At 44.9% G+C, this 27,907-nt stretch overlaps 3 protein-coding genes across 4 annotated transcripts; all 3 read left to right on the top strand.

Annotated features, from left to right (window-relative positions):
* The first annotated feature begins 18 nt into the window (after window positions 1-18).
* Window positions 19-12,071, top strand: LOC120650966 (soluble starch synthase 2-1, chloroplastic/amyloplastic-like). 2 transcript variants are annotated; one of them, XM_039928282.1, is made up of 9 exons: window positions 19-383; window positions 694-924; window positions 1,509-2,091; window positions 4,270-4,334; window positions 7,349-7,426; window positions 7,515-7,625; window positions 7,753-7,797; window positions 8,155-8,328; window positions 10,621-12,071. In XM_039928282.1, the coding sequence occupies exons 1-9, from the start codon at window positions 201-203 to the stop codon at window positions 11,575-11,577; spliced, it is 2,427 nt and encodes an 808-aa protein (XP_039784216.1). In that variant the 5' UTR covers window positions 19-200; the 3' UTR covers window positions 11,578-12,071. The 2 variants fall into 2 exon arrangements, with proteins under 2 accessions (XP_039784216.1, XP_039784217.1); XM_039928283.1 differs by having other exon boundaries at window positions 24-383; window positions 1,584-2,091.
* Window positions 12,072-13,888: 1,817 nt separating this feature from the next.
* On the top strand, window positions 13,889-15,361 carry LOC120650965 (inactive protein RESTRICTED TEV MOVEMENT 2-like). The gene is made up of 2 exons (XM_039928281.1): window positions 13,889-14,381; window positions 14,458-15,361. Exons 1-2 carry the CDS (start codon window positions 14,282-14,284, stop codon window positions 15,084-15,086), a joined length of 729 nt encoding a protein of 242 aa, XP_039784215.1. The 5' UTR covers window positions 13,889-14,281; the 3' UTR covers window positions 15,087-15,361.
* A 2,873-nt stretch (window positions 15,362-18,234) lies between these two features.
* On the top strand, window positions 18,235-19,177 carry LOC120648630 (23.2 kDa heat shock protein-like). The gene is made up of 2 exons (XM_039925351.1): window positions 18,235-18,391; window positions 18,503-19,177. The coding sequence occupies exons 1-2, from the start codon at window positions 18,292-18,294 to the stop codon at window positions 18,952-18,954; spliced, it is 552 nt and encodes a 183-aa protein (XP_039781285.1). The 5' UTR covers window positions 18,235-18,291; the 3' UTR covers window positions 18,955-19,177.
* The last annotated feature ends 8,730 nt before the right edge of the window (window positions 19,178-27,907 follow it).

The raw sequence follows: 27,907 nt of genomic DNA, 5'->3' as shown, positions 1-27,907 counted from the left end.
TCCTCCGGCCCGCGCCCCCCTCGCGAGGAGAGAGAGAGAGAGAGAGAGAGAGAGAGAGAGAGAGAGAGAGAGACCAGCTTCTCCTCCGCGTCCCCCTCCCACCACACGCGGGGACTTCCAATCAGCAGCGCACCAGGCTGGTGACGAGCAGCCGAGCTCCACTGCTGGAGCGGGGGCCCCCAACCTCGCTGCGAGCTCCAATGGCGAGTTCCACCTTCCTCGTCGCCCCCGCGGTGCTGCGCCCCCGCGGCGCCTCTCCACCCGCGGCCTGCGGCGGCGGCTGCTGCTGCCGCAGTTGCTCCGCTCCGAGCGGAGGGCTCGTCCCGCGCGCGTCGGCTCGCGCCCCAAGCCGCCGCCGCCGCAGCCCGCCGTGCGCGCACCCGGTGAGCCGCGCTCTGTCCCCCCCCTCTCCCCTTCTCCGAATCGACCCTCTCGTTCAACCTGAAATGCGGGACGGTCCAGTGATCCGGTCACTACAATCAGCGCGCGGGATCACACTCCTAACGGCGCCCACGCGCCGCGGCCCGGGTCAAGCCTGTGTCAATCGGTTTCGCTGTGTCAGGGGCACCTGGCGTCCTCACAATCTCACAAATCCGTGCTGATTTTCTGGGTCGGTTGATTCGGTGCGTATGTCTCGTGTTCCGATGTGCCTGCTGCTGATCCGGTGGTTGCTTGTGCCCACTCTGTTTCTAGGTGAGGTTGTGCGTCAGTGCTGGTGCTGGGTGGCCCGTGGTGCTCAGGGGATCGGGGTCGAGCAACCGGGGGTTTGAGAAGGGTTTAAGTGCTGCAGCGACACACGCTGAAGCTTCTGGTCAAGTTGGCGATGATGACGAGGATATGGCCCATGTCACCAATGAGGCGCTTCGCGCCACCATCCGCAAAAGCAAAGAAGTCTTGGCAAGGCACAAGATTATACTGGAGCAGGTATGATTTAGTGGAGCAAATTTAGATACATGTACATTCCCATATTATTTGAAGAGTGTATTAATGCAGATTTCGTTGAGATGTGATTTACAGAAGAATGTTAGACATTGAGTCAGATTCCTTTTGTCCTTGTAGCAGCTGCTAGACCTTGCACTTTTCAATTAGAAACAGTGCTTTTGATTATTTTTTTCACGGATTATATAACACCATTTGTGGGTTTGCGCATAGTCTAGACATTTTGAGGAAGAATGTGATAGTATTGGGAATGGTGCCCCTTTATCAATGTGTCTATGGCATGCTTTTGCTAGCTTCCATATGAGCAAATAAGTACTGCTGATGTATAGAATCTGCCAAGGAAGATGTACTTTTGATATATTCTTACGGGAATCGAATAAGTTTTGCCACACTGCAAACAATTGTTTAGTATTGTCGCAGTTTTTCTGCGTGTAATCACCACCTCCTCCTTTTTGGAACTAGTGGTATGTTTTGTGATATGTTTGCTGGGGCAATTTGCAATTATCTTTAATTACCTATTTTACTAGCTAATTACTTGCATTGAACCTTAACTCTCTGGAATGATGCAGTGTATGCTTATGTTGTATTGTTTATTGAACTATATGATGATGCTTTGGATGATGATATGTCGGCAACTTATTCAGATATCGGAAAAGAAGAAGCTCATCTCAGTTCTAGCGGAAAGTTCCATTCATAATGATCAAGAGCCACATAGTGGTCAGAGTGATAGTTCCTTTTCAAACCTGAATACAGTATCAGAGGGTGAGGAGATTGACTATAGCCGTCAAACGTACCTTGCTACGCATGCACAACCATCTGAATTTGACACAACTTATGGAGAGTCCATCTATGATCAGAGTGAATACTATGAAAGTGTAGAAGACGAAGATACTGATTTCAACAGATCATTTGGCGAGGACAACTATGGGAATTATTATCAGTATGACAGTTTTCATAGAGCTGCTCCCAGTGTATATCAACCAGAAGCTGCCAATGGTATGGATCATCGTTATATGGCACAAATAAGTGAAGCAAGCGAAAAGGACCAGTCAGTTAATGAGGGAGCAAATGGCAATCCTGCTGCTTCGGGTGGCGTTGACGTTATGAATGTCATATTGGTAGCCGCAGAGTGTGCTCCTTGGTCCAAAACAGGCAAGAACGAAATGATATAACTATATTTCTTATTTTCTTGTAAGGGTATGGTTTAAACTTAGCATGGACATTATTTGTCCAATCTGTATGCTTGTGCTGTCAGCCTACCAAATGCTGGAAAGAATAGGTGTCTCCGTGTCTGTGGTGGGTGGATTGGTGTTTGAGTGTGTGTTTGGGTGGTTCAGGGGTTCTGATTGCTCACGGGTATGATTTAATACTCATCTCATGACACGGGACGGTAGTGGTAGCTAAGAAAAGGATGCATGCTCACAAGCTGAAAATATAGAGGAGCCTCCTTTGCTCAAGAGCTTCGCAAAGGCTGGCGATTAAGGAAAATACCAATATCAAGGAATATCCCATTGCACATGCCTCAAAACGGAGCAAATGCCCTCCATTCTCTAACTTGAGTTAGGCTAACAGGGCAGATGAATCCATCTATTATCTTCACGGACCTTAAAATCAGTATGAGGGTGAAAACTGCGATTTCACCCAAGAGAGTCATTCTCCAAATTTTCACGTGTTTGAGGTGTCATTAGGTAGTCTAGTGTGAAATTGTTGTTATCTCTCTAAATATGACCGGCTTGGGTGCTATTAGGCTAATTTCCCAATTTCCGTACCCAACTGTCATTTTGACTATGTAGTGGCTGCTCTGGAATCCCCATGCAATTGTGCTGCAATATTTTAGATCAATTTCAGTGGATCACAAAGAATGTCTAGATGAAACTGTGCTACCTTTTGCCTGTTTCTGCTATTTTTCTCAGTATATTTCCTTCATACTTTGCTTATTGTGCTAGATTGAAGAAGAGCACACATGCTACGGCTTACGCATTTATCTTTCCGCAGCCTAATAACATGTGATGCTCGTTGAGTTGTTTTTAATACATATATCTATTGTATGTTGAGTTATTGGTCCACAACTTGAGGCATGTACAATAACAACTTCTCAGAGCTGACCCTACCGTATATGATTTTAAACCTTTTTGTAAATTTAGCACCCACTACCTATTTCGTATGCATTTTAGCACTACATGCAACATGAATTACGAGACTCTGCAAGATATTTATGGTGAAAACCTAGTAAGTTTGATTGCTATAGGTTTAGTAATGAATTTGCTACCTGCTCTAATTGTTTAGTATAAGTTGTTTTGAAACCTCTACAGTTCCAATTTCTAGTAACGCCTTTTACCATTGTTTTTAAGGGACATATGCTGGTAAAACAGATAAAAAATATACATCTTCCAATACAAATCTAATTGCATTACTTTCATGTGGTCAACCTATAATAATTGTACACATATTAGATGTTTCAAAATTGTGCCACACGGATCCCACCAACCTAAATTCGATTACACTCCCTAGTACTGCCTCATTCTTGAATTATGTCATGTACTTCCCTGCTTGAGTGTTTAACTTTATGCATGCTTGCTACTGCCATGGTGCAAAATCCAGGAGTGAATCACAACTTAAATAGTTTACATCTTTACCTTTTCATGATCGAATCTGGTGTTTAGTGTGTCAAGGTGATTGAACTTTGCATGTCCCACTTAAAATTTTTTGATGATCTGTTCTGTTTTAGAAAGGTGTAACTGCTTGACAGAGGTTTGCATAACTTATGTTCTCACTTGTTGGTCAATTACAGCTGAACAGGCTGATCTTTTAATATTTGTCTAGTTGATATGCTTGGAACTAAAGGTTTATCTGGTGCTGTACTTATCTACTTTAATGGCGCTATCTCATCCTTGATGCTTTAGTGTAAATATATGTGTTGGTGTATATGTGAGCCCATGTATAGAGGCCCATGTATAGGATTTATATATCCCACCCTTCTAGGGTTTGGAGGAATACAAGCCATTATTCTCTCCCCATTTGAGGCCTGGTGGAGCCTGCATGTGAGGGGGAATGTTAAAGTATAAGTGAATTTCCCACCTCTCCTCATCAGTTTAAGCTTTTGGGTTGTATTGGTTGGTGCATGCAACTCAATACTCCCCATATGAATCCGCTACTGTTTTTTATATATATTTTTATGTGTAGCTAGTCAACCATGATCCCTCCAAATTACAGATATCCTGAGTTAGTCATTATTTTTTTACTGTGCACATTATATCTACCCCAGATACACTTATCGTTTTAGTCCCATGCTCACTGAGGGCACAGTAACATTTTACTAATTTCGTGCAGGTGGGCTTGGGGATGTTGCTGGAGCTTTGCCCAAGGCTTTGGCTAGGAGAGGTCATCGCGTCATGGTGTGCTTTCTATTCGCTATCTTATCTCAATGTTTTTGGACAGATATTTAAATAAGCTCTTAATAGTTGGAAGTGCTAAAGGTTAACATGGGAAATAAATGGTTGGCTGTAAATTTCACAAAATCACCAGTTGACCCAGTTGGTGGCTGTAAAATCCTAAGTTTACATAGTTCAAATGAATAGAACTAACAATAGAGTTTTGGGATCCCATGACATTTGTGGCCAGTATATAACCCTTAGCAAATGGGCAAATCATGAGTACCCAGTGGTGATACTTATTTGCTCTATCACCCCCTTACATAAAGTGGGTCTCCACAAAAGATTAAGATGTACTAGCAATATGTTCAGAAGAACTCATATGCTGTTGGCCTGAAATATATCAGCTAAATGCAACAGCACAGGAGTATCTACTGGTTCTATTAACTTGTTGCTGCATTGCCCCTGTAAAAAGATCCCTTCGTTGTGTCCAACAGTAGAAATAAATGCTTTTGGAAAACCACTGCAATGCCAATAGGAATCATAGTAAATTGTCACAAAAAGAGTAATGTAATGTAAAATCTTGGTTAGGGCCTTGTATGGAAATGGAAGGGCGGGCCTGGTGCAGCGGTAGAGCCTACCGTCTGTAACCGGAAGGTCCCGGGTTCGAGCCCCAGTCTCTGCATATTTGTGTGGGTAAGGCTTGGGGCTTAAAGACAACCCTTCCCCAGACCCCGCACAGTGCGGGAAGCCTACGGCACTGGGTACCGCCCTTTTAGGGCCTTGTATGGAAATAACTCATGTAGTGAATTCCAAAGCAAACCTGTGCCCTTATTTTGAGGTGATGGAGAGAATAACGGCTTGTATTCCACCAAACCCTAGAAGGGTGGGATATAAAGATCCTATACATGAGCTTCTAGATGGGCCTCATACACACCAACACCCCCCCCCCCCCCGCAGTCTGAACTACTGGCGCAGCGGTGTTCAAGACTGTACAACAAGAAAGCCAACACCCCCCTGCAGTCTGAACTACCGTCGCAGCGGTGTTCAAGGCTGGACAAGAAGATAGTACAAAGGGCGAATACCCCTCCCGGCAGCCACAACTAGCCACCTGCTACGTTGAGGCTGGAGCGAAACTCCGAGAAGGTCGAGGAGTGTAGTCCCTTGGTGGAGATGTCGGCAAACTGGGAGGTAGTCGGGACATGCAGGTCGATCTCCACATGCTTCGTCCGCTGATGCTGGACGGGGTTGGTGGAGAGATACACGGCGCTGACGTTATCGCAGTAGACGAGCGTGCTCTTGGCAAGCGGGCTGTGGAGCTCCGCCAAGAGCTGTCGTAGCCAACACGCCTCCGCCACGCTGTTAGCGACAGCACGGTACTCCGCCTCGGCACTGGAGCGGGAGACAACCGGCTGCCGCTTGGACGACTAGGAGACCAGGTTGCCGCCCAGGAAGACGGCGTAGCCGGAAGTGGAGCGGAGAGTGTCCGGACAGGCAGCCCAGTCAGCGTCGGTGTAGACCACTAGCTCAGCAGAGGACGAGCGGTAAAGAACAAGGCCGAGGTCCACAGTGCCACGGATGTAGCGGAGGAGACGCTTCAGCGCAGCAAGGTGTGACTCCAGAGGATCATGCATATGGAGACAGACCTGCTGAACAGCGTAGGTGAGGTCCGGCCTGGTGAAGTTGAGGTACTGCAAAGCGCCGGCCAGACTTCGGTAGGCAGTAGGATCAGCCACCGGATCACCCAGATCCGTAGACAGCTTCGCCTGAGTGTCGACAGGAGTGGAGCAGGGCTTGCAATCAGTCATCCCAGCCCGCTCCAGAATATCGAGTGCGTACTGCCGCTGGTGAAGGAGAAGACCAGACGAGCGAGGCTCAACAGTGACGCCCAAGAAGTGGTGGAGCTGACCAAGATCTTTCATAGCAAACTCCTGCTGCAGAGAGGAGATGACACTCTGAAGCAACTGCTGACTGGAGGCTGTGAGCACAATGTCATCGACATAGAGCAGCAGATAGGTAGTCTCATCCCCACGGCGGTAGATGAAGAGAGATGTGTCAGACTTGGCCTCGGTGAACCCCAATGTCAGCAAGAACGTGGCGAACCGAGAATACCAAGCCCGCGGAGCCTGCTTCAGACCATAGAGAGACTTGTTGAGCCGGCAGACCATGTCGGACGACTGGAGTCCACAAATCCCGCTGGCTGAGAGCAGTAGACTGTCTCTGACAAAGTGCTGTGAAGAAAGACATTCTTCACATCCAGCTGGTGCACAGGCCAAGAGCGAGAGAGCGCAAGCGAGAGGACCGTGCGCACAGTAGCAGGCTTCACCACTGGACTGAAGGTCTCATCATAGTCCACACCAGATCGCTGGGTGAACCCCCGGAGAACCCAGCGAGCCTTGTTGCGCTCCAGTGTGCCGTCAGCCCGACACTTATGCGTCCAGATCCACTTGCCAGTCACCACATTGCAACCAGACGGACGCGGCACGAGGTCCCACGTCTGGTTTGCGAGAAGAGCCGCATACTCCTCTTCCATCGCGCAACGCCAGTGAGGATCCACCAAGGTGTCGCGGACAGAGGAGGGTACCGGAGAGACCCGCGGCTCTCCCTCGGTGGCGGAGAGAGTCGCGGCCTGAGATGCCATCCGCCGAGTCACCATGGGATGGATATGCCGAGAATCCCGATGGATGACTGGCGGGTGACGTCTCAGGCTTTGATACCATGATGGAGAGAATAATGGCTTGTATTCCACCAAACCCTAGAAGGATGGGATATAAAGATACTATACATGGGCCTCTAGATGGGTCTCTCTACATGGGCTAACATATACACCAACATGAGGAATATCGAGCACTTTACATTTGAAAAATACGTGTGCTATAGCTGAAATTCAGAAATGCACGATGCAACATTCGTAGGTAGCTTGGGATGATAGTTCTGTTTCTGTGTCTTTTGTGTGCAATATTAACTAAAATTTCAAAAGCCACATGGGGGAAGTACTTGAATGCTTAATATATTATTGCTTCTTGTGGTTTTTGTAGGTAGTAGTTCCAAAATATGGCGACTATAAGGAACCACAAGAGATAGGAGAGCCAAGGAAGTATCAAGTCGCAGGGCAGGTATTTTCCTCTGCCATCATTTTATATTAGCTTGCATATGATCATATTGATTAGGGCTCCTCTTGGAAAATATGATTTGTTTGGACAGGATATGGAGGTAAAGTATTACCATGCATACATAGATGGTGTGGATTTTGTTTTCATCGACAATCCTATCTTCCACCATGTTGAGAGTGAAATTTATGGTGGAAACCGAACTGTAAGTATCCCGCCACTTCATTTGCTGATACCTAAAGCTGAGATGAGATTTATACTATCTAGCGGTCAGTTCTTGCCTTTTTGGGTTGTCTATTATCAGCACTAAGCAGATTAACATCTATCTTCAGGATATCTTGAAACGAATGGTTTTGTTGTGCAAAGCAGCTGTAGAGGTAATCTCTCTTGGTTATTACATTTGTAGTTCAAAAATTAGCATCTAAGATGTCTAGTTACACAGTCAACAATCTGCTGCAAATTTAAAAAGAATTGTATAGTTGGGAATTATGAATTTATATGCCGACCATCTTCAAATATTTAGTTTATCTTTTCACTAGTCCTTCAGATGCATCCCGATTCTTATGACTATAAAAGAATATACCTTTATGACTTTACCATTTGCCCTGTCTGAGTGCCCATTTTAATACAGACTTTTCCAGCTCAAATATTGCCTACGTGGGTGGCCTTTATTTAACATTTTCATTTCTCTATCATTGTCTTCTGTGATATGCTTATAGCAAACATTATTTTAGGTTCAATGGTATGTTCCCTGTGGTGGCTTTTGCTATGGTGATGGAAATCTTCTGTTCATTGCAAACGATTGGCATACTGCATTACTGCCCGTTTATCTGAAGGCGTACTACCGCGACAATGGTTTTATGACCTATGCCCGTTCTGTTCTTGTGATACACAACATAGCACATCAGGTAAAGATTGTTTTTCGTTACTATTACCTTTTGTGTCCTATGTACTGGATTTTACTTGTAGCAGTTATAGGAAATATTGCTATTACTAATATTTACTGTGCCTTTTTTACCTTTTTTGTCCCCATTGTTGGTGGATCTTGTTTGGGTTTCTGTCTAGCCTTCCCCAACTTGATTAGCACTAAAGGCTTTATTGTTGTAGTAGTTAATGGAAAATTATATACTCCATTCGAGGGGGTAGGGATTGTTAGATATATGTATAACCGGCTGTACATTGCCTTGTATAGGTGATTGATAACCTTCCTAGTTAGGAGATTATATCCTTGTACACCAAGTCATCTTGGCTATATATATGAAAGGTCATCCCCCCAATTGGGTGTGTGGTGTTTCCTATCTAACAGGGATGATAGTTACGTCCAGTGCGAAAAGGTAGTAATGACCCATGCAACCATGCCAGTACCTGCTGGACAATTTTAGCCCATGTGCAGGCATGCTATTTACCATCTGCTATGGGCTTAACTGTGCACATGTGGGTGCAAATATAAAAAGAAAAAAAACTCGACCTGGGAGGGGCAAACCGCCCCCCGAGCATTAATGTAAGAAGAAGACCTCTCACGCAGGCCGAGAAAACCCCCGAACCCCTGCCCCACCCTTACACAAGGGTGTCGTAACCCATATCGTAACCCGTGTGAGAGCGGGCCGGGGTGAGCCGGAATCTATTTCCATGTGCTTTGGCGTGTAGGCAGACGAGGGGTTTTTTTAACCTCAGCCTGAGATGTGGGTGCAAATATAACTTTATCTATGCCTCTTAACTATGCACATGCCCTTTTGACTGCCAAATGTTATCTTAAAAGAGTGCCCAGACAGAAGGAAGATATTTAAAAAATTTACATTTGCCCACATGACAGGTATTATGCAAAGCACTGACTTTTTAGTCAGTTACATGAGCAGAAGTAGTAAAGATATCAAGAAGAAAAGAAGTCCACAATCATATTTAAAAAAATCCAAGTTATGAACAAGTTACAAAGAGAAGGCCAAATTATGCACCAGGAAAATTATTCTGAAGCAACAAACAACATAAATCGTGTAAAAAAGCCCCTATCTGCTGCAATTCCTTGTGATGATTCCTCAAGACATTTGAGGCTGGCCTCTCTGATTAGAAAGTTTGTCTAGAATACCATCTTTGAACTGGGCCCTTAAAGTGTAGAAGCTTCTTTGATGTTGGTCTGGAACCCAGGGGGAGGCATTGAGCGGTTGGATGGCAGCAGGTAAGAGGCAACCAATGAAGGTGCCAAGGCAGGTGAGTGGCTGGAGCCAGGAGAGTGGGGATACACGCTGCCTGGATGTGTGTGGGGTGAGGTGGAGAGAGGAAAAGTGAGGAAAGGTGCCTAAATTATGAACTTTGTTGCCTAGGGTAGGGTTTGTATGTATCATTGTGTCTGGATTCATATGTCAGGTTAATACATAGGTGAATGGGTGATGGGCATGGGTGGGGTGGAACATTCCCATGCTTACCTGTCAGGTGAGACTTTGTGGTCATGAATGCACCTGTGGGCATAAAAACAAGAACATACGGGTAAATGGGCAAAACTTGATATCCCTAACTTCAAATTCTATACAATAAATCTAGTAAGGTACACAATTACATGCTGCACCTTTATCCTCAAGGGCACATGCCACGAGTATTTGAGGTAAGTTAACATACTTCTTGCACTTCATATGAAATATTCAAGTGGACTTATTTCTACATAGGTGAACCATATGACAGTTAGAGCCTTCTGAAGTTCTGATGCATCATAACTCATGCAAATCATGGTAGACATTAGTACGTAAAAAATGGACATGATGATTAGCATGGTCTCAGATAGGAATTCTAGGAAATAGGTTGTGCCTTGCATACTTGCAGTTTTGCACCAAAAAATAATGGAATGTACTAGAATGCCTGAACAAAATACAGTTACAACCCCAGCTAAACATGCATAACTAAACTTGTAGAGATCCATAAAAATAGCACTTTCAACAGGATTGCGAAAGTATTGAGTGGTTCATGTCGTCACTGTTCAGATACTTTTACAGACAACTTCTATTTTGCTGTCCTCTATATTTACCATAATCCCATGTTTCAATTCTAGGTCAACTTGTACATAGTAGTTGCTATACTCTATAACCTGTTTATGTTAGCACTGATGTTACTCTATAAATATTTTATCCATTCGGATGACTCCAATTATAATAAACTAATAATTATCTCACTATGCTATCTGTTCCTGAGTTAATTTCAATTTCTCGTTCCAGGGTCGTGGCCCAATAGATGACTTCAATTACCTGGATTTGCCAGGTCATTATATGGATCAGTTCAAACTCTATGACCCATTTGGAGGTGATCATCTAAACATTTTTGCAGCTGGTATTAAAGCTGCTGACCGTTTGCTTACTGTTAGCCATGGGTATGCATGGGAGCTCAAAACACCTGATGGCGGTTGGGGCCTTCATAGCATCATTGGTGAAAATGATTGGAAATTCCAGGGTATTGTAAATGGTGTTGATACAACAGATTGGAATCCCAGGCATGATGTCCACCTACAATCTGATGGGTATACTAACTATTCTTTAGAAACAGTTCAGACAGGTAAAGCACAATGTAAAGAAGCATTGCAGAAAGAGCTTGGCCTCCCGGTTCGAGGTGATGTTCCTGTCATTGCTTTCATAGGGCGGTTAGACCATCAGAAAGGTGTAGACCTGATAGCAGAAGCAATGCCATGGATTGCTGGCCAAGATGTACAGTTAATTATGTTGGGTACTGGAAGACAAGACCTTGAAGATACATTGAGGCGACTCGAGAGCCAGCATTATGACAGGGTTAGGGGCTGGGTTGGTTTTTCTGTCCGGTTGGCTCATCGTATGACTGCAGGGGCTGATATACTGTTAATGCCGTCAAGGTTTGAGCCTTGTGGGCTGAACCAGCTATATGCCATGATGTACGGCACTGTCCCAGTGGTTCATGCGGTTGGAGGTCTCCGAGACACAGTCCAGCATTATAATCCCTATGAGGAGGTTGGAGTGGGTTGGACTTTTGAAAAGGCAGAGGCAAACAGAATGATCGATGCACTAGGGCACTGCCTGAACACATACAGAAATTACAGGAGCAGTTGGGAAGGCATCCAAAGGAGAGGCATGATGCAAGATCTAAGCTGGGATAATGCTGCTAAACTCTATGAGGAAGTTCTTGTCGCTGCCAAGTATCAGTGGTGAAGTGGTAACTGCTGAGTTGTCATAGAAGCTGTTGATAGTTGAATCCATTCACAGACCACAAGGGCATTTTTCTCTTCGCAGCCACTGAATGGTTCAATCCTATTGGTGCTTCACGCAGCTGTATGCATATGCCTCATCCTGAATTTTCCATGGCAGTGTGAGTTGCACAGCTAAAGTTGTTGCGAGATCCTAAATCGCATCAAAGGCAAATTCTGGATCTACTACCTCCTGGGCGAACAAAGTGAAGGAGGCTTTTCCTGGAATGAGGTAAACGGAGGAGAGAACAGGTTAAGTGATGAGCAGTGCGCACCATGCATTTTTAAGTAGCTTTTTGTTTTATCTGTTTATTACTGGGATGAGCTCAGTGAGATGCTTTCGTACAGGGGAGTAGCAGAGAGCAGAGAAAATGTTGCCTCGTTTCTCAGTTAGTTTGTTGTATTTCTAATTAGGGTGTTTTTGTTCAGTTCTTCAAATTTTCGTGCATATTCTCTAGATGTAGTGCCCCCTCCCCTCCCCAAAAAATAATGTCGGGATGAGATTTTTTTTGAAAAAGGAAATTTTATTGATTTTAAGAAGGATACATTGAGGTGATACATCGTCTTGAAAATTTCCCGGCCTCTGCTGGAAGGGCACACAACATGCTAAAGTTTGACAAGAATTCCGACACACTAATGATTGTCAATCCTAAGACTAGACCGCCACCCATGTGCCCGGGCAAAAAAAATTCTTGGCTACCTGTGCCAAAAAATGAGATGCCGCTACAAGAATATTCTGCGAAGTATGCCGTTGAAGGATAGCCCACGTACGGAGCCAGTGCGTAATTGAGAAGATAACCTGCAAAAAGAAAAATTATTTGTTATCAAAAATCATTGCGTTTCTGCAGAGCCAAACAGACCAACACAAGGCTGCCGCGCCCACAAGAACTAGTGGTTTAAAAATTTTTTTGGTAATCCAGCTTCCAAACATGTCGGGATGAGATGAAAAGAAGTTGCGATAATAAAACTAAAGAGCATCGGAAAATTCATGAGTTTGCTACCGGATCTTAGCGCTTTCCCAACATGATGAGATACGTTCTCCAAAAGACTGCGGCATGTTTCTAGATGAGTAAAATACACCGTGGGCACCCGAATTTGTAGCGCTGTGTCAAATAGGTCCATGAACTTAGAAACCAGACATCTAGCCCCTCGAACTTGCGAACCCGTTCACCCCAGGTCCAACCCGGTTTTGCATGGCTTATATGGTACTATGGGGACGGGATTTGCTACAGTAATCCCGGATTTGCTACAGTAATCCCGGATTTGCTACAGTACCGCGGTTTTGTTTTTTCTTTTTTAATTTATTTCGGCTGAATCTTTGAAAAATCATAACTCTTCGATATGACATCGGATGAAGATGATTTTTATATGAAAATTATAGCCTCGATGAGATCTACAACTTTCTAGTTTTGAATTTTTTCATTTGACAATGTTAAGATGCTCAAAAAAATTATATAAAATTACAGCACCATAATAATCGCGTACTTTTACTTGTCGCATTAGAAAATTAATATATTTTTTGTTTGTTGTCAAATGAAGACACTTTGTATACCAAAATTTTAACACTTTTAACGATATAGATTCTTGTAGTTTTGAGTTTTTACATTTAAAGTTGTTAAGATGTTGATAAAATAGTATAAAGCCTCAACGTCTTTCGCGTACTTAATATGCTGCTTTATACTGTTTTATCGACATCTTAACAACTTCAAATATAAAAACTTAAAACTCTAAGAATCTAGATCTTTTAGAGTGATAAAATTTTAGTATACAAGTGTCTTCATTTTACAACAAACAGAAAAATATATTAATTTTCTAGTGTGACAAGCAGAAGTACGTGATTATTATGGTGTTGTACTTTTGCATAATTTTTTTGGGCAACTTAACTTCATCAAATGAAAAAACTCAAAAATAGAAAGTTGTAGATCTCGTCGAGGGCTACAATTTTCATATAAAAATTATCTTTATACGATGTCGTATTGAAAAGTTATGATTTTTCAAAGATTCAGCTGAAATAAATTAGAGAAGGGAAAAAACAAATCACGGTACTGTAGCAATCCGGGTTACTGTAGCAAATCCTGGCCGCACAGTGCAATGCGAAACCGGACTGGACCTGGGGTGAACGGGTTCGCAAGTTTGATGGGCTAGATGTCCGGTTTCTAAGTTTCTGGACCTATTTGACACAGCGCTGCAAGTTCATGTGTCCATGGTGCATTTTACTCTTTCTAGATTTGTGATCACAATTTGGAAAGACTTATTTTTAGTTCACAAATTTTTTAACAGTCGGACCGTAACTAGCATTCCGATTCGTGGTGACCGCATGCGCCCATCGTGCTTCGGCGTCCTCGTGGACGGTGGGAGATCGACGCCGGCAGGGAGGCCAGGCATACGTGATCCTGGGGAAGACGTGGTCCAGGGCGACGGACAAGGTATCGGCCATCATCCCCGCACCGGAATTTACCCAAACTCCACCTGCAAAATTACCTCTCCGTCAAGCGATCCCTCCTCCCGGTCGGCACTGCTATTCTGTGCGCGCATATATATCCTCACCAATCTTCCATGCTTTCAACTCAATCAACCGCAGCACCTCGCATACTCTACTCATTTCGTTGATCCCTTGGTTCGTCGATCGGTGCGCTCGTCTGAGCTGAGCTCGGCTGATCCCATCCGCCATGGATTCCAACGGCCGCGTGTTCGAGGACTTCGTGCCCCCGCACAGCATGATCCGGGAGCCGGCGACGCACACGCTCACTGTCGACCTCTCCGCCGCAGGCAAGCTCGCCACGCCCGTCGATCTTGCTATTAACCTCGCCGCTCGCTCCTGAGCTGGGCATGTGCGTGGCTGCAGGGTACAAGAAGGAGCACATCCGGGTGCAGATGGTGCACAGCCACCGGCGCCTGGTGGTGCGCGGGGAGCGCCCCGTCGCCGGCGACCGCTGGAGCCGCTTCCGCCTCGAGCTCCGCGTCCCCGACGGCTGCGACGCCAAGGCCATCCACGCCAGGTTCGAGAACGGCGTCGTCCGCGTCACCATGCCCGGCGTCGCGCCGGAGCCCGTCCAGGTCGAGACCGGCGCCGCCGGCCGCCAGCAGGACCCGTCCCCGCAGGCGATGAAGCCGGCCAGCGCCGCCCAAGACCAGCAAGACGGCGGCGGCGCGGCGGGGAAGCAGCAAGACGGTGATCGTGCCGCGCCAGGGGGAGGAGTAGAGGGTGAGGGGGAGAAGAAAGACGAGGCGGCGGCGGCGGCGCAGCAGCAGCAAGAAATGAGGCAGCGCCCCGTGAGCTCCCCGAAAGACGGCGGCCATGACCATGACGACGCCCAAGCCGGTGGGGCAGGGGAGGTGACGCCCGCTTCCCCGCCGCGCCAAGGCTTGGGATTCCTGCATGACCGGAGGAGGAGGATGGCGACCACAGTGCTCGGCGTGGTGCTCGTCCTGTTCAGCCTCGGCATCTATGTCAAGTACAGCGTTTGGCCATGATGAACTGGTCAAGAAATTTGGTGCGTGCAACTGCATGGCATTTGCTCCTCCCCAGCTAGCAGGCGAGTAATATGAGTGCGAAGCCTGGTGTATGATTGCCGGTTATGTGTCGATGATTCTGCCAAGTCACAAGTATGGCAGATTGATGTACTACTGATGTGTGTGAACTGTGAAATGCTGACGACTGAACAAAAGGATTTCTTTGGTGTTCCAAGATGAGCTTGGTAAAAAGGTTGAAACCTTCAGATGTTCCAACAAAAGTTAAGGTTTTCACTTGGTGTTGAATGCTCAATGAATCATTTGTGTGGACATTTGCGCGGTTAAATAAACAACCATGCAAACTGATGAGACAGAACGATTGTGAAACCACTGCCATCGATCCATGGGCCTGCGCTACCCCCATCACCAAACACAAAAAGAATCAAAATCCGACCAATAATGTAACCGATTTGCATGGTTACCGGTTCAGTTTTAGACTTTTAGGTTCAGTCTTTAAAATGGTTTTGTTCAGTCATGGTTTACTAACTCCGTCTCAAGACATAAGGCGCGCACGTAATTTAAGATTCAAACTTTAAAAACTTTGACCTACGATTAATATTGTATAATAAAAACTATAACAATCATATCATTGTATTCATATTTAAAAGTAGTTTCATATAGAGAAAAGTTCGAATTACAGCCTCGAACTAACACAGAAATTCGATTTGCAACCTTCAACTACAAAACCAGATAACATAGGTCATCCAAATTTGGCCTTGAGGTGGTTTCCAATGTGGTTTTGCATTTTTTTAAAAAAAATCAAAAATTTAATTAGATCTCTAAAATGAAAACTAATTCTTTTTAAATTAGAAAAATATGAAACTAGTATAATTTTTTTTCTAAAAATGTAAACTATCTATTATTGCTCTATTTGAATCTTAGTTATTAGAAAATAATAGACATAACTACAAGTAGCCAAATATTACAAAAATAAAAAATTGAATCTGAATAACTGAAAAGTATTGTGTCAATAGATAGGTTACATTTTTTAGAAAACTTTTGATACTCATTTCGTACTTTTTTATTTAAATTGAATTACTTATGATTTTTTTAGTTTCAACTTGAATATATTTTTAATTCTCATAAAATGGAAAACGACCTTTAAAACCACCTAAGGGCTAAGTTTGCCCGGTTTCAACAGGGGGATGGCATTTGTTATCCGGTTTTATAGTTGAAGGATGAAAATTAGACTTTTGTGATAGTGTAAACCGGACTTTTCTCTAACTATAGTTTTATTGCTACAAGCATTATATCATAGAAGATATTAATAGTCAAATATTATTTTTGAAGACCGTGCCAAGTTTGACCACACTTTATATACTTGGACAGAGGGAGTATCAAGTTGCAGAAACTAACTTATTTCCCGTAAAACAAGGCAACAACAACCGCAGTGTGGGCGGGGTTCGAGACATCATTTTATTACATTTAAGGATGGAAATAGATTGGATTTGCATGAAATCATATTCGGATTGCACCTTTTACCATATTTTAAATTGAATACGGATATGGATTCGAATATTCTCGGATATGAATGGAAAACAAATACCTCGAATTTATATTCTAATTCGGATATTTACTTGATATGTAAGAGAATGTTTAGCTATTTTCTTTATTGGTAGTTTTGTATTACAAAATCGCTATACATGTGTAAACTAAAGTATAACAATATAATGAAGATAGCTAGTTAAATATAAATTATTTTTCAATAAATATGTAATAAATAAATACATAAAAATAAAATTTATATAATTATTTTTTATTATATAAATAAAAATTGTAAAAGTAAATTCAAGATAAAACAAGAATATTTAAAAGTAAATTTAATCTTATTATATCTTTATTATAAAAATTAATAATACGAGTTATGAGAAATGAATATAACTTTTTAAATAGTTTTAAGATGAAAATGGATACGGATTTGGATATCCCTAAGCAGATTTGGATGTATCAACTTTGCTACCACATTAAACTCGAATACAGATACATATATCCATATGATGTTTAAGCGGATACGGATGTCGGATATTTCAGATATGTCCACTTTCACATTCCCATCCCTAGTACATTGTCACGTCCAGGCAATGCTTGAACTCGTTCTGCGTCTCCATGGCTGGCATCTATGCCAAGACACATCTTGCGTCCTATTATATAATCATTTTCTTGATGGGCATCGAAGCATGTACAAGTTGTGATGGTAGCATTTTTGAACTATAAGCATTGGTAAGCACATTGTTAAAATCGATGCTTCATTAGGAGATAGAAAAATGAAGTTCTTTTTCATCACATTGCAGATGCTTATAAACACACATGGTTTGATGGCTCAAGGTTATCACAACATCGTTGCGCATGGCCACCCCCATGACCAATATTGCCCCTCTCCATCTCCCAAGCCGGTTAAGGGCATTGATGAACTTAAGATTAGCCGGTGGACCCCACTTCTTACCTTTGTGGTCATGACGCGTGGCCTGCCTACCATGACAGGGACATGAGTTGCAACCCAAAGTCCTGAGGTAAATATCGACTGAATTCGCCAATTGAGGCAACTAACTGCTGTTCAACAAATCTGTATTGGGGTTTCCTATCTATAAATTTTTTAGCATATTATTATCCACTGCTAATTGGTAGTAAGTTGTACTTTCTGAACAAATACATAAGTAAAAAGGGCTCAAGTAAGAAATTTGTGGGCTTCATTGGATTTCAGGATTCCTGTTCATAGTTGTGCCAATATCAGGCCCTCTTTTGACTTCTATCATCATTTTCCCAGAATCTCTTGTCCCCTTCCCCAAACTTTCCTTTCTAGGTGATAAAAAACTGAAATTTATTTCACGAAAGACATGAATATGCATCAACGCATCAGCGTCCGGGTGAAGCAAAAACCGAGTGCACTAGACAGAAGCAATGCATGTGAGACCCCCTATTACCCAGCAGCAGGCCCCATCGACGAGCATGCTGCCCGGGTCAGGTATCCTTTGCTTTCCTTCATCTTCTTCCCCGGTAGGCTGGTTGATCTAGGCAGCAGGCAGGCATCTCACGCCCCCAATTTTTTTTACCACCCCAATGCGAACCCCGTCTATATATATAACCTTGCCTCTGTGCACGGCTCGTCTCTCATTCCCGCGACGACGACGAGCCAGCACAGCGAGATCGAGCGAGAAGAGAGGAGGAGATGGAAGCGGCGCGCCGGCCTCGCGTGCTCGCCGAGGTCGACCCCCACAGCGAGTGGGTGCGCGGGCCCGAGTTCGACACGCTCGTTGTCGATGTCACAGGTACGCCGGCGACCGGCACTCGCTGTCAGTTTTTTCTTTACTGCTCCGTAGGAGGGAATGTCAGGCAGCTGATGGACGGCGCCGTCCATGTCGTCGTCGTCGTCGATGCAGGGTTCGGCAAGGACCACCTGAAGGTGCAGGTGGAGCCGTCGGGGAGCCTCAAGGTCAGCGGCGAGCGCGCCGTCGACGGGGGCGGGGGGCGGCAGTGGTGCCACTTCACCAAGCGGTTCGACCTCCCCGCCAGCTGCGACTGCGACGCAGCGGAGATCAAGGTCCAGCTCGACAAGGGCATGCTCTACGTCCAGGTGCCGCACAACGGTGCCGGCGCTGGTGGGAACCCGGCGGCGGAGATGTTCGAGGATCCGCTGGCGCTGCAAGGAGAAGCCGAGATCGGCGACGACGCCGACGGCGGCTGGAATATCGGCCCCGTAGCGGCGCGGCAGGAGGAGCGGCACCCACTGCTGCGGCTCGCCCGGGGCCTCAGCAGGCACCGGCAGGTGGTCCTGAACGTCGTGCTCGCCATCGTGCTCTTCTGGCTTGTCGCTTTCGCCAAGAACGACTGAGCCACTGAGGTGCGGGATCAAGAACTGTGTCTTCTGTACAGTGACAACATGCATGGAAGCGAGCAATGAAACACCTCTGCAAATAATTAAGCAAGATCGGGGTGTGGCTCAATGTGCATCATTAGTATTCGGTACTTACAGTCAAGCATCACTAAGGCTGTCCGCACCGGTGTCATGTAAACCTTCCTACGGTACAGATACAAAGGAAAACTCTGCACCGGCATACTAGAAGCACGGGTACGAAAAGGATTTTTAGAGATGGGTAAAATTTCATTTTTAGTGATAAGTATCGCACCTATTCCTGGTTTTCGCATTGCAGCCTGAAAACCCCATTTCCCCCTTGGAAATGTATTTGTGGGGGCGGCTCACCAACTACCCGCCCCTACAAAGCGATTTTTTGGGGCGGGTGAGTTAATGCTGGGGGAGTGACATGCCCTCGAAAATAGGAAATAGATTCCTAGCCAGCACAAATTTGACTTTGAAATTTTCATGCATTGTACATCCATGTCGTATTCATCTTTGAACAACAATAAATAATTGAAATGGATTGAAACAATCATGCATTTATGTAAATATAGAAAATAAATCATAACCTTGTCTCAAAGGAAAACCATAGATGGCCAAATATATACTTCTATATATGTGTAGATGTTGAAAAAAAGTTAATTTAACACGTATTAAATAGTCACACCCGGTTTTAAGGACAAAACCGAATGCATAGCTATATGTATGCTAGGATCAAGTTTCATACATATAGAGACATCATAAGTGAATAATCAGTAACAGTATCCTGGAAACGGAGGCTTCAAACTACACAGGCAATCGACTGGGGGTTGCGTACGCCTAGAACTCAGCCTCATCTTCAAAAGACTTCACATCAACTTTCCCTTCTGAGCAGCAGTAAGCAAGGGTGAGTACACTTATGATTGGTACTCAGCAAGGCCACAAGAAATAACCAGAATGTGATTTATATCCATCTTTAAGTTTATTAATCATGTGAGGGTCCAAGCCGCTCTTGACCGTGAGCACGGCTAACCGGTTAGTTTTAACTCTGCAGAGGTTGTACACTTTCACCATAATTCGCGTAAAAGTTCCGAAGAACTTTGAACCCAACCACGCATATGTGCTGATCAGGCACAATACCACACTTCCGAGGTGTGATTGCATAGGGACGCTACGAGGCCTTTACAAAGAATCCCTATATGTATGTGTTGGTCCCTGCCGCGCGGTCCCTCAGAAGACGCAGCTTCCTTCACCCGCTCCACAACACAAACTCATAACCACCAAGCGGAACAACCCCAACACAACATATAGTTCATCTAATTACTTAGCCAAGACCAGAGCCCATTAGTATTGTGGTTGTACTGTTTTCTTGAGTGGTTCTCCATGTTCCAATTAAATCATCATAATACTCTTGTAAATAAGCATAGACAGAAAGATGGTTAGGGTCACTTGTCTTTCTCCAACGAAAAGCTACTCTTACTGCTCTTCAGCTTTTGCTCACTTGGAATTCTTGATCTTCAATCTTCAAACAGCGATCCTTCTACTCGGAACAATCATCGGGCAAACATACAAAGCAATAAACAAAAGATACAACTAAGAACAATACACCAAAACAAAGAAAGACTTGAAAAGAGCGTACTAAAGGATAGAGCTCGCTTCTACGGTTACGAGAGCGCAAGAAACACGGAAAACGGAGCTAAAACGGCGATTCTATGGGATAAATGGTGCTTCAGGGATCTAGTCGCGATTAACTATAGAGTTAAGAGCTAGCAGAAAAGATTTGTAAGACACAATAAACTGTGCTCACAGAGGATAACAAGGTTGCAAGGATCACGTGAGCGCAAGAATCAATGAAAACGGAGTTAAAACGTGAAAGATATGGCTAAAACAGTGCACTAGGGACTTGTTTGTGAGAGTTTTGAACTTCCAGGGGCTAGCTTTAAAGAAACCAGGGACTAAAATGAGATTAAACCTAAACTATAGGGGCTAACATGCAAAAACTCGAGCTCTGGACTGCGGGCATGATTTTCCTAAAGCTCAGGGGTTTTACTGTAAATATTTGGACCAAAACCTAATTAGTTTTGTATAGGGCTAGACCGCGGGTTGAAACTGGGTAAACAGAGGGGCCTTTTTGAAAAACTGCAAAGGTTGACCGGTATTTGTTTGATTGACTTAGCTGGACTCGATCTGGACCGTCAGATTCAGATCCGACGTCTCAAAGTGGATCGGGCGGAGGGCGGCGGCGCTTGGCGCCGGCGGCGTGGCTGGCGGCGGCGCAGCTCGACGGCGTTGACAGAAATCACAATTCCGGCCACGATTTCGACTCAGGTTGGGCCTGGGAGCGAGCTGGGCGCCGGCGAACACGACTAGGGCATTGGGACAGGACGCCAAGGACTGGAGAGGGACGTTCAACGGCGAGGGGCGGACGGCGGCGGGCGATTGCCGTGGCGAGAAGACGCAAGATAGAGGGAACAGAGGAGGCGTGGCGTCGCTCACCCTGCGGCGGAGCTCCGGTGACACGCGGGCGTTGAGGGGAGGCGACGGAGAAGTGGGTCGACGACGGCCCGAGCTCGTGTGGAGCTCCAATGGCGGCGGCGGTTTCGGGGTTAGGGTTTGCGCGAGAGGGCGGCTGCGGCTCGAAGAGGGTATAGAGGGGGTCCAAGGGGGCGGTGCGGGGCTATAAATAGGGGCGGCCGCCAGTCTTGGCGTGCGCGCCAAGGGAGGCACGGGCGGCGCGTGTGCCGGCCGGACTCTGCTCGAGTCCGAGCCCGGCTCGAGGTCGGGGACGGCCCCGACAGGTGGGGCCCACCTGTCGGCGGCAGAGAAGAGGGAGGCGCGACTGGGCTGGAAAAAGGAGTTTGGGCCGGGGGAGAGGTGATCGGGCCGGCGGCATTGGTTTCCTGGGCCGCGGGAAGGGAAGAGGAAAAGGAGGGCTGGGCCGGTTTGGGCTGAAAAAGAGTTTTCCTATTTTTCCTTTTTGCAAACGGTTCAAACAAATTCAAGTTGAATTCAAATTCGAAGAATTCAAATTCAAATTGAACCACAACATTAAAACAATGCAAGGGTAGCATGAGTGCACAACAAACAAAGCACCTTCATTTAATTTTATAAAAACAACCAATTATCATTTATTTTTACTAAATTCCCTGTGAAGAAAAGTAATTGTTGAGAAAAATTTAAAACTATGAGAAAATTGTTGTTTTATTTTTAATTTTAATCACATCCTGAAATTCAAAAATTTCAGGGTGTGACATACTAAATACTAAAATCAAAATCAATCCTATTATTGTACCACTAAATCTTGAGGAAAAAAATCTGTCATGCGTGTGTAAAGATAGAAAAATAAATCAAATCTTTTTTCTCAAAAGAAAGCGTGTATGTGTGTGTTTGTGTGTCTGTGTGTGTCAATTTAGGGCTCCATTTGTTTTGAGTGTGTGTGTGTCAATTTAGGGTTTCATTTGTTTTGAGAAATTTGATTTATTTTTTCTATCTTTACACACATGCATGTTAAATTTTTTCCAAGATTTAGTGGTACAATAATAGAATGCTTTTGATTTTTTCTTTAGTATTAATTAAATTGACTTTTTATACATATATAGAAGTATATATTTAGCTAAATTTAGGATGCCAGAAGCCCTAACTTTAGCTAGGGCTTGATATCGGGTATTAAAACCGAACACCTTCTTCCCTAGCGGAGTCGTCAAAAAGTATGTTGATGTGGAAACGTGGCAAATACCGAGCATACAAACATGCAGCACGTAGGAGAGCGCCTCGCTACGCTGCACGCACACCGATCAGACCGGTATGGTCAACCGGTCAGACCGGTCTCGTCAAGCGGCCCGACGAGGAGATCCAACGAACAACCACCCATTGGGGCAGGCGCACCTTAGGTTGTTCTAGGTTGGCAGGCTAACTAGAACGCCTTCAAACACTTGCCGAGATGAAGGAAGAACAACATATTGGGGTTGGAAGAGCTAGAGTTTGGATAAGACAAAAGTAAAGGAAAAACATAAAAGGGTTTATGATCTATTGAATATCTGAGTCAAGTCATCCGGAAGTCATAAGTCTCATCCGAACTAAAAATTGGGCGTTCTACATATGCTTTTTTATCATCTCGATGAGAACTATGCAATGTTGAAGTAACATAATTATTTTAACAAAGTCATCCAAACCGGTCTGACCGGTTTATGCACACCGGTCCAACCGGACTGCACAACCGTGCCATCGTCTAAGACGAGCTACTAAATACTGATCCGTGGATGAATGGATTGAATCTCTTGTTTTTCTTCCAGCAAGGCGCCGACAGGCAATTGTGGTTCGGATTGGGTGTGACGGAAATTAAAATCATGTGAGAATTGGAGATTTTTTTTAAGAGTGAGAATTGGAGATTGGTCGAGATTTGGATTGCTCGATGGAGAAGAGAAGCAGAGATAAAGGGCATGCTGCGTTGGTGTGGCGAGGCTAGCTGGAGTCAAGGCCAAGCTGCCTAAGGCCAGGACATGGCGTCATGGCCGGCAGTGGCTTAGCCATCCGTAGGCTGCTGGTGTGTCGGGCCGGATGCTGGCGGAGTGGAGTGCCATTGTGGTCGGTGTTGTTGCGGCGCGCGGCGTAGGACGGCGCCGAAGCAGCTCACGACGGTGGAGCGGCGGCGGCAAGTCGGTTGTGACAGTGCGAGGGGTGGCAGGAAAAGGGCATCGGTCGAGGGGCGTGGACTAGGTTGAGCTCGGCCAACGTAGAGGACACTTGGTTGAGGGGGGAGAGATTGGAGAGGGAGGGGGTGTGACCAGACTACCAGAGGCCGAGGGAGCTCGGCTCGGCCCGAGCTAGGAGAATAGAGAAGGAGGACAGGGGGAGAGAGAGGGAGGACCAAGTGATATAAGATGTGAGTTTTTTTTGTATATGTTCGCCAACAAGGCGCCAAGTGGTATGCCATGTCGGCTCGTGTGACGTGTTTGGGATACGGATAGATCTTTTTAAACAGTTTGGGGACCCAAAATATGCATTTTTAGAGTTCAAAGACCTAATTAACATAGCGGTACAAGTTTAGGGACCTAGGGTGCATTTTACTTCAAGATTTTTTAGTGGCCCAGTGAGTTGTGACCGACACGTGATTTATTTTCTGGACCTGGCATGATTTAGTACTTTTCGATTTATCTACTTTTATTCAATGAGGATATCGGAAAGTTTGTAGTAAAATAAAAGAAAAGGACGATGGAATCCCTGCTTTTCACTTTGGCTGTTTGCCTGTTTATTAAGGAGTTTATTAGTCAAGTGGAACGTTCACGAAAGAATGATGTCCGTGAATAATTAGCTGACTCGTGTGCTAGCTGTGGGACACTGAGGCCCGCTTTGGGAGGGCTCCGGCCATCTTTCTGGCTCTACTGTTAACTACTGTTCACTGGAGCAGGGAGAGCCAGACATTCCGGACTCCGGTGGCTCCAACCTCCCCCGCGTTGGCTGTAGCACAGAGCATAAAAACAGCTCTATACTAAGGCCCCGTTTGGGAGGGCTCCATGCGGCTCCAGCTCCACAGCAGAAAATACTGTAGCAGCACTGTTTATCAGAGCGGCTCCACTCCCTCATCTCCTCTTGTCTTACTGACACGCGACACTATTCATTGAAGCTGTGGAGCCTGATTTAGGTGGCTCCACCGGCTCTGCGCTACAGTGATGCTACAGTGCCGGAGCCGGCGGAAGCCCTTCCAAATAGGCCCTAAAGTATCACAAACAGTAGCCAAGAAGCCGGAGCCGGAGCCCTCCCAAAAAGGGCCTGAGTGAAATTCATGCTCATGTTTTATGTTTACATAGAAGTTCTTTTTGATTAACCATGTGAAGTCTAGGGTTTCAGAAGCAGAAGCGACTAACCGTAACTATGAAAGGAAAATAAAAAATCAACAAATGCCTTAGCCGCCGGCGTCCATAATATTCTGTAAATTATTGTTATTCCCATAGTACGGTGCCGTGGTTAGAAACCATATCATGTATGAAAAATTGTATGTAGCATGAAAGGCAAAGATATACAATTTAATCAAGCAACGCAGCTAATCCACCACCTATATATAATCAAAGCAGATCTGGGATCAAGATGCAACCATATCGAACTATATATATATATATAATCTGAGCGCCAAACATGAGGTTAATTAGAAAATTAATTATGTGCAAAGTGAATAAAGGGAAGGGGGAAAAGCTCAAACTTCACTATTGCAAGGGCAACACTTACGAAAAAGGGCTTTTGTCGTGACGGTTCGGTGTGTCCCGGGTAAGGCTGGCTATCGAGCCGGCTCGGCTCAGCTCGAGCCGGCTCGTTATGGTAACGAGCTGGCTCGGCTCGTTTAGCAGCTCGAGCCAGCTCGTTTGGCTTGTGAGCCAGCTCGAAAAGAAAAACTGCCAGCTAGCTGAGCCAAAGCGTAGAGCCACCAGCAGAGAATTTTGCAACAATAAAACTGCCATCCAATAGAGCTGATGTATGCATGCATGAATATGATTCAGATGCAACAATATAAATTACAAGTATCCAATGGACATTAAACAAACCAGCCAAAAATCAAGTGCCAAGCACGGCAGCACACATACAACACATAATCAATACATATGAGCATAAGTGCATAACAGATTAACACTTAACACTTTAACAGCAAATCCAAATGGAGTTCTGAATGACCCATTGTTCAGGTCGAGCCACTGAAACAGGTCCAGGCAGGTGCCTAGGCAGCCAACAATCCAACATAGGAGTTCAAGTGCAGGAGTTAGGAGTTGACACAAACAAAATTTAACAGTAACAGCCAACAAAATAATAAGGTCTAATGAGGTCTCCTATTCAGGTGATCAGGTCATCGAGTGTCCACTTCTCTCCATCTCTCCATCTCCCCATGACTCCATTGGGAAAAAAATAGTCTGCAATTAACATTAAAAGAGTTCAGCAATTATTTTTAGAAATGTACAATTCCATATGTAAGGTAATGAGCAGCACATAATGGAAATATCATGGCAGCATAAGTGTACTACGTACTAATACATGGCAATACCAAGTTACTAGTTGTCTAGTTGCTTGCGACTACGCATTTTGGAAACTCCACAGACTCAATGTCACCATCATCACCTTCTCCCTTAAAAACACAGTCCAATATTAGTATCATATAGAACAAATTAACAGTAAATAAAATTAGTTGAAGATAAACAACACATACCAAAATAATAGGAGAACTCTGAGAACCCCGTATCCAACTAGAAGCACAAACTAATGCTTGAACTGTTGATGGTTTCAAAGAGCTCCTATAGTCATCAAGAATTCTTCCTCCAGTGCTGAAAGTAGACTCTGATGACACACTACTAGCAGGGACAGCCAAGAATATCTTTGCCATACTAGCCACCACAGGAAATCTATGAGTGTTGACCTTCCAATAATTGAGTAAGTTGAAGTTCTTCTCTTCAACGGAGACATTTGGTTCATCTAGATAGATAAGTAACTCTGATTTTGAATGGACTTCCTACCAATAGATTCATAGTTGCTGTTCATCCATTTCATCAAGATATTAAACCATTTATGCTCTACCATCCTAAATGAATACTCATGGACAATTATCATCTTAGCAATCAAAAGTCTAGTGTGATCATGATCATATTCACTAGGATTAACAACAATAGAACTGCCATCCGGAGAGAATGTTAGTGTACCTTGAGCAAGATTAGCCTTAGCCTTAGCCAACTTGTTCAAATATTGTGTGCACTTGGTTAGGTGTCGATTCAGCTGTGATGTTGCCCCCCCTTGATGGTACACATAGCTTTTGGAACAGAACTTGCACTTGGCCTTTGTTATTTGGACCCCAAACTCTTTTTTTGATGCAACACTGATCAACTTAAAATACTTCCAGCAATCAGCCCGCTTTACTCTACTTGCCTTGCTCTTGGAAGGAGACAACTGAACACCAGCCTTCGATCTCTTTGCTCCTCTCTTTCCCTTCTTTGCCTTTGACACCTCATCACCATCCCCCTCTTGAGTTATAGTTACACCATCAGCTGAAGGTAGGCTAACAGATAATTCATCGTCATGGTCAAAGCTGTTCTCTTCCTCCTCCTCCTCCTCCTCAGACAAAACCTCTAATGCCACCTGCTAACCATAAGACAAAACTCAATAATGCACTACTGCATACAGAAAAAGGTAACTGGTACTAGTCATCTACATGTTATGCTACCACACAAAGCTCAGTCATACACCTTTGCCTTCTATTTACATTCATAATTCAAACAGCCCGTCATCGACTATAAGAGGTAATACCGGTGGATAACAAATTTGCAAGCCTCTTAATAGCACAAATGAAACTTTGCTGCAAAGGTAATCCTGCTAAAACCAAATGAGTATGCCATTTTCTTACGCTTCTCTTTTAGGTTACTTATTGTGCTAACAAATTTAATCCTTATACTACTTTTGCGCAGAGAAGTGGCATGCCACCTGTAGACATTGGTGCGGTCGGCTATCAAGTTGTTGCCATTTGCATTGGTTCCATCTCATGCTACCATTAATACCCATGGTAATCACGTCTTCTAATATTATCTACCAAGCATTTCCTACCATTAATATCGAGCAAAACTTGCACAATAACATATCAATCAAAACTAGCAATAGAACACTAGATGCACAGAAAGAACAAATACCTTATCTACATATACAGATCCAGCACCAGAAGGGGTTGCTGAAGGAGTTGCAGCAGAGGATGGGTGGTCACGGTTGCCCGGAATCACCCTCGGCACTTGGATCCGAGTTCTCATGCGCTTGGATCGTGATTCAGAGCTTCGCGGCGCAATAGGAACGTGTCCAGGGTCTTCCTCCATGGCTGCGGGGAGAGGGAGCCTCAGCTAGAGGTGCCGTCGCCGGCTCGCCGACCCCCGGCCGCGACCTGCCGCGAGGCGCGAGGCGCGAGGGCGCAGGCCGCGCAGCCCCAGTCGCGAGG

Source organism: Panicum virgatum, chromosome 9K (genome assembly GCF_016808335.1).
Source record: "Panicum virgatum strain AP13 chromosome 9K, P.virgatum_v5, whole genome shotgun sequence".
Taxonomy (NCBI): Eukaryota; Viridiplantae; Streptophyta; class Magnoliopsida; order Poales; family Poaceae; genus Panicum; species Panicum virgatum.
The sequence above is the reverse complement of the archived record's forward strand: the minus strand, read 5'-3'. Positions and strand labels throughout refer to the sequence as shown.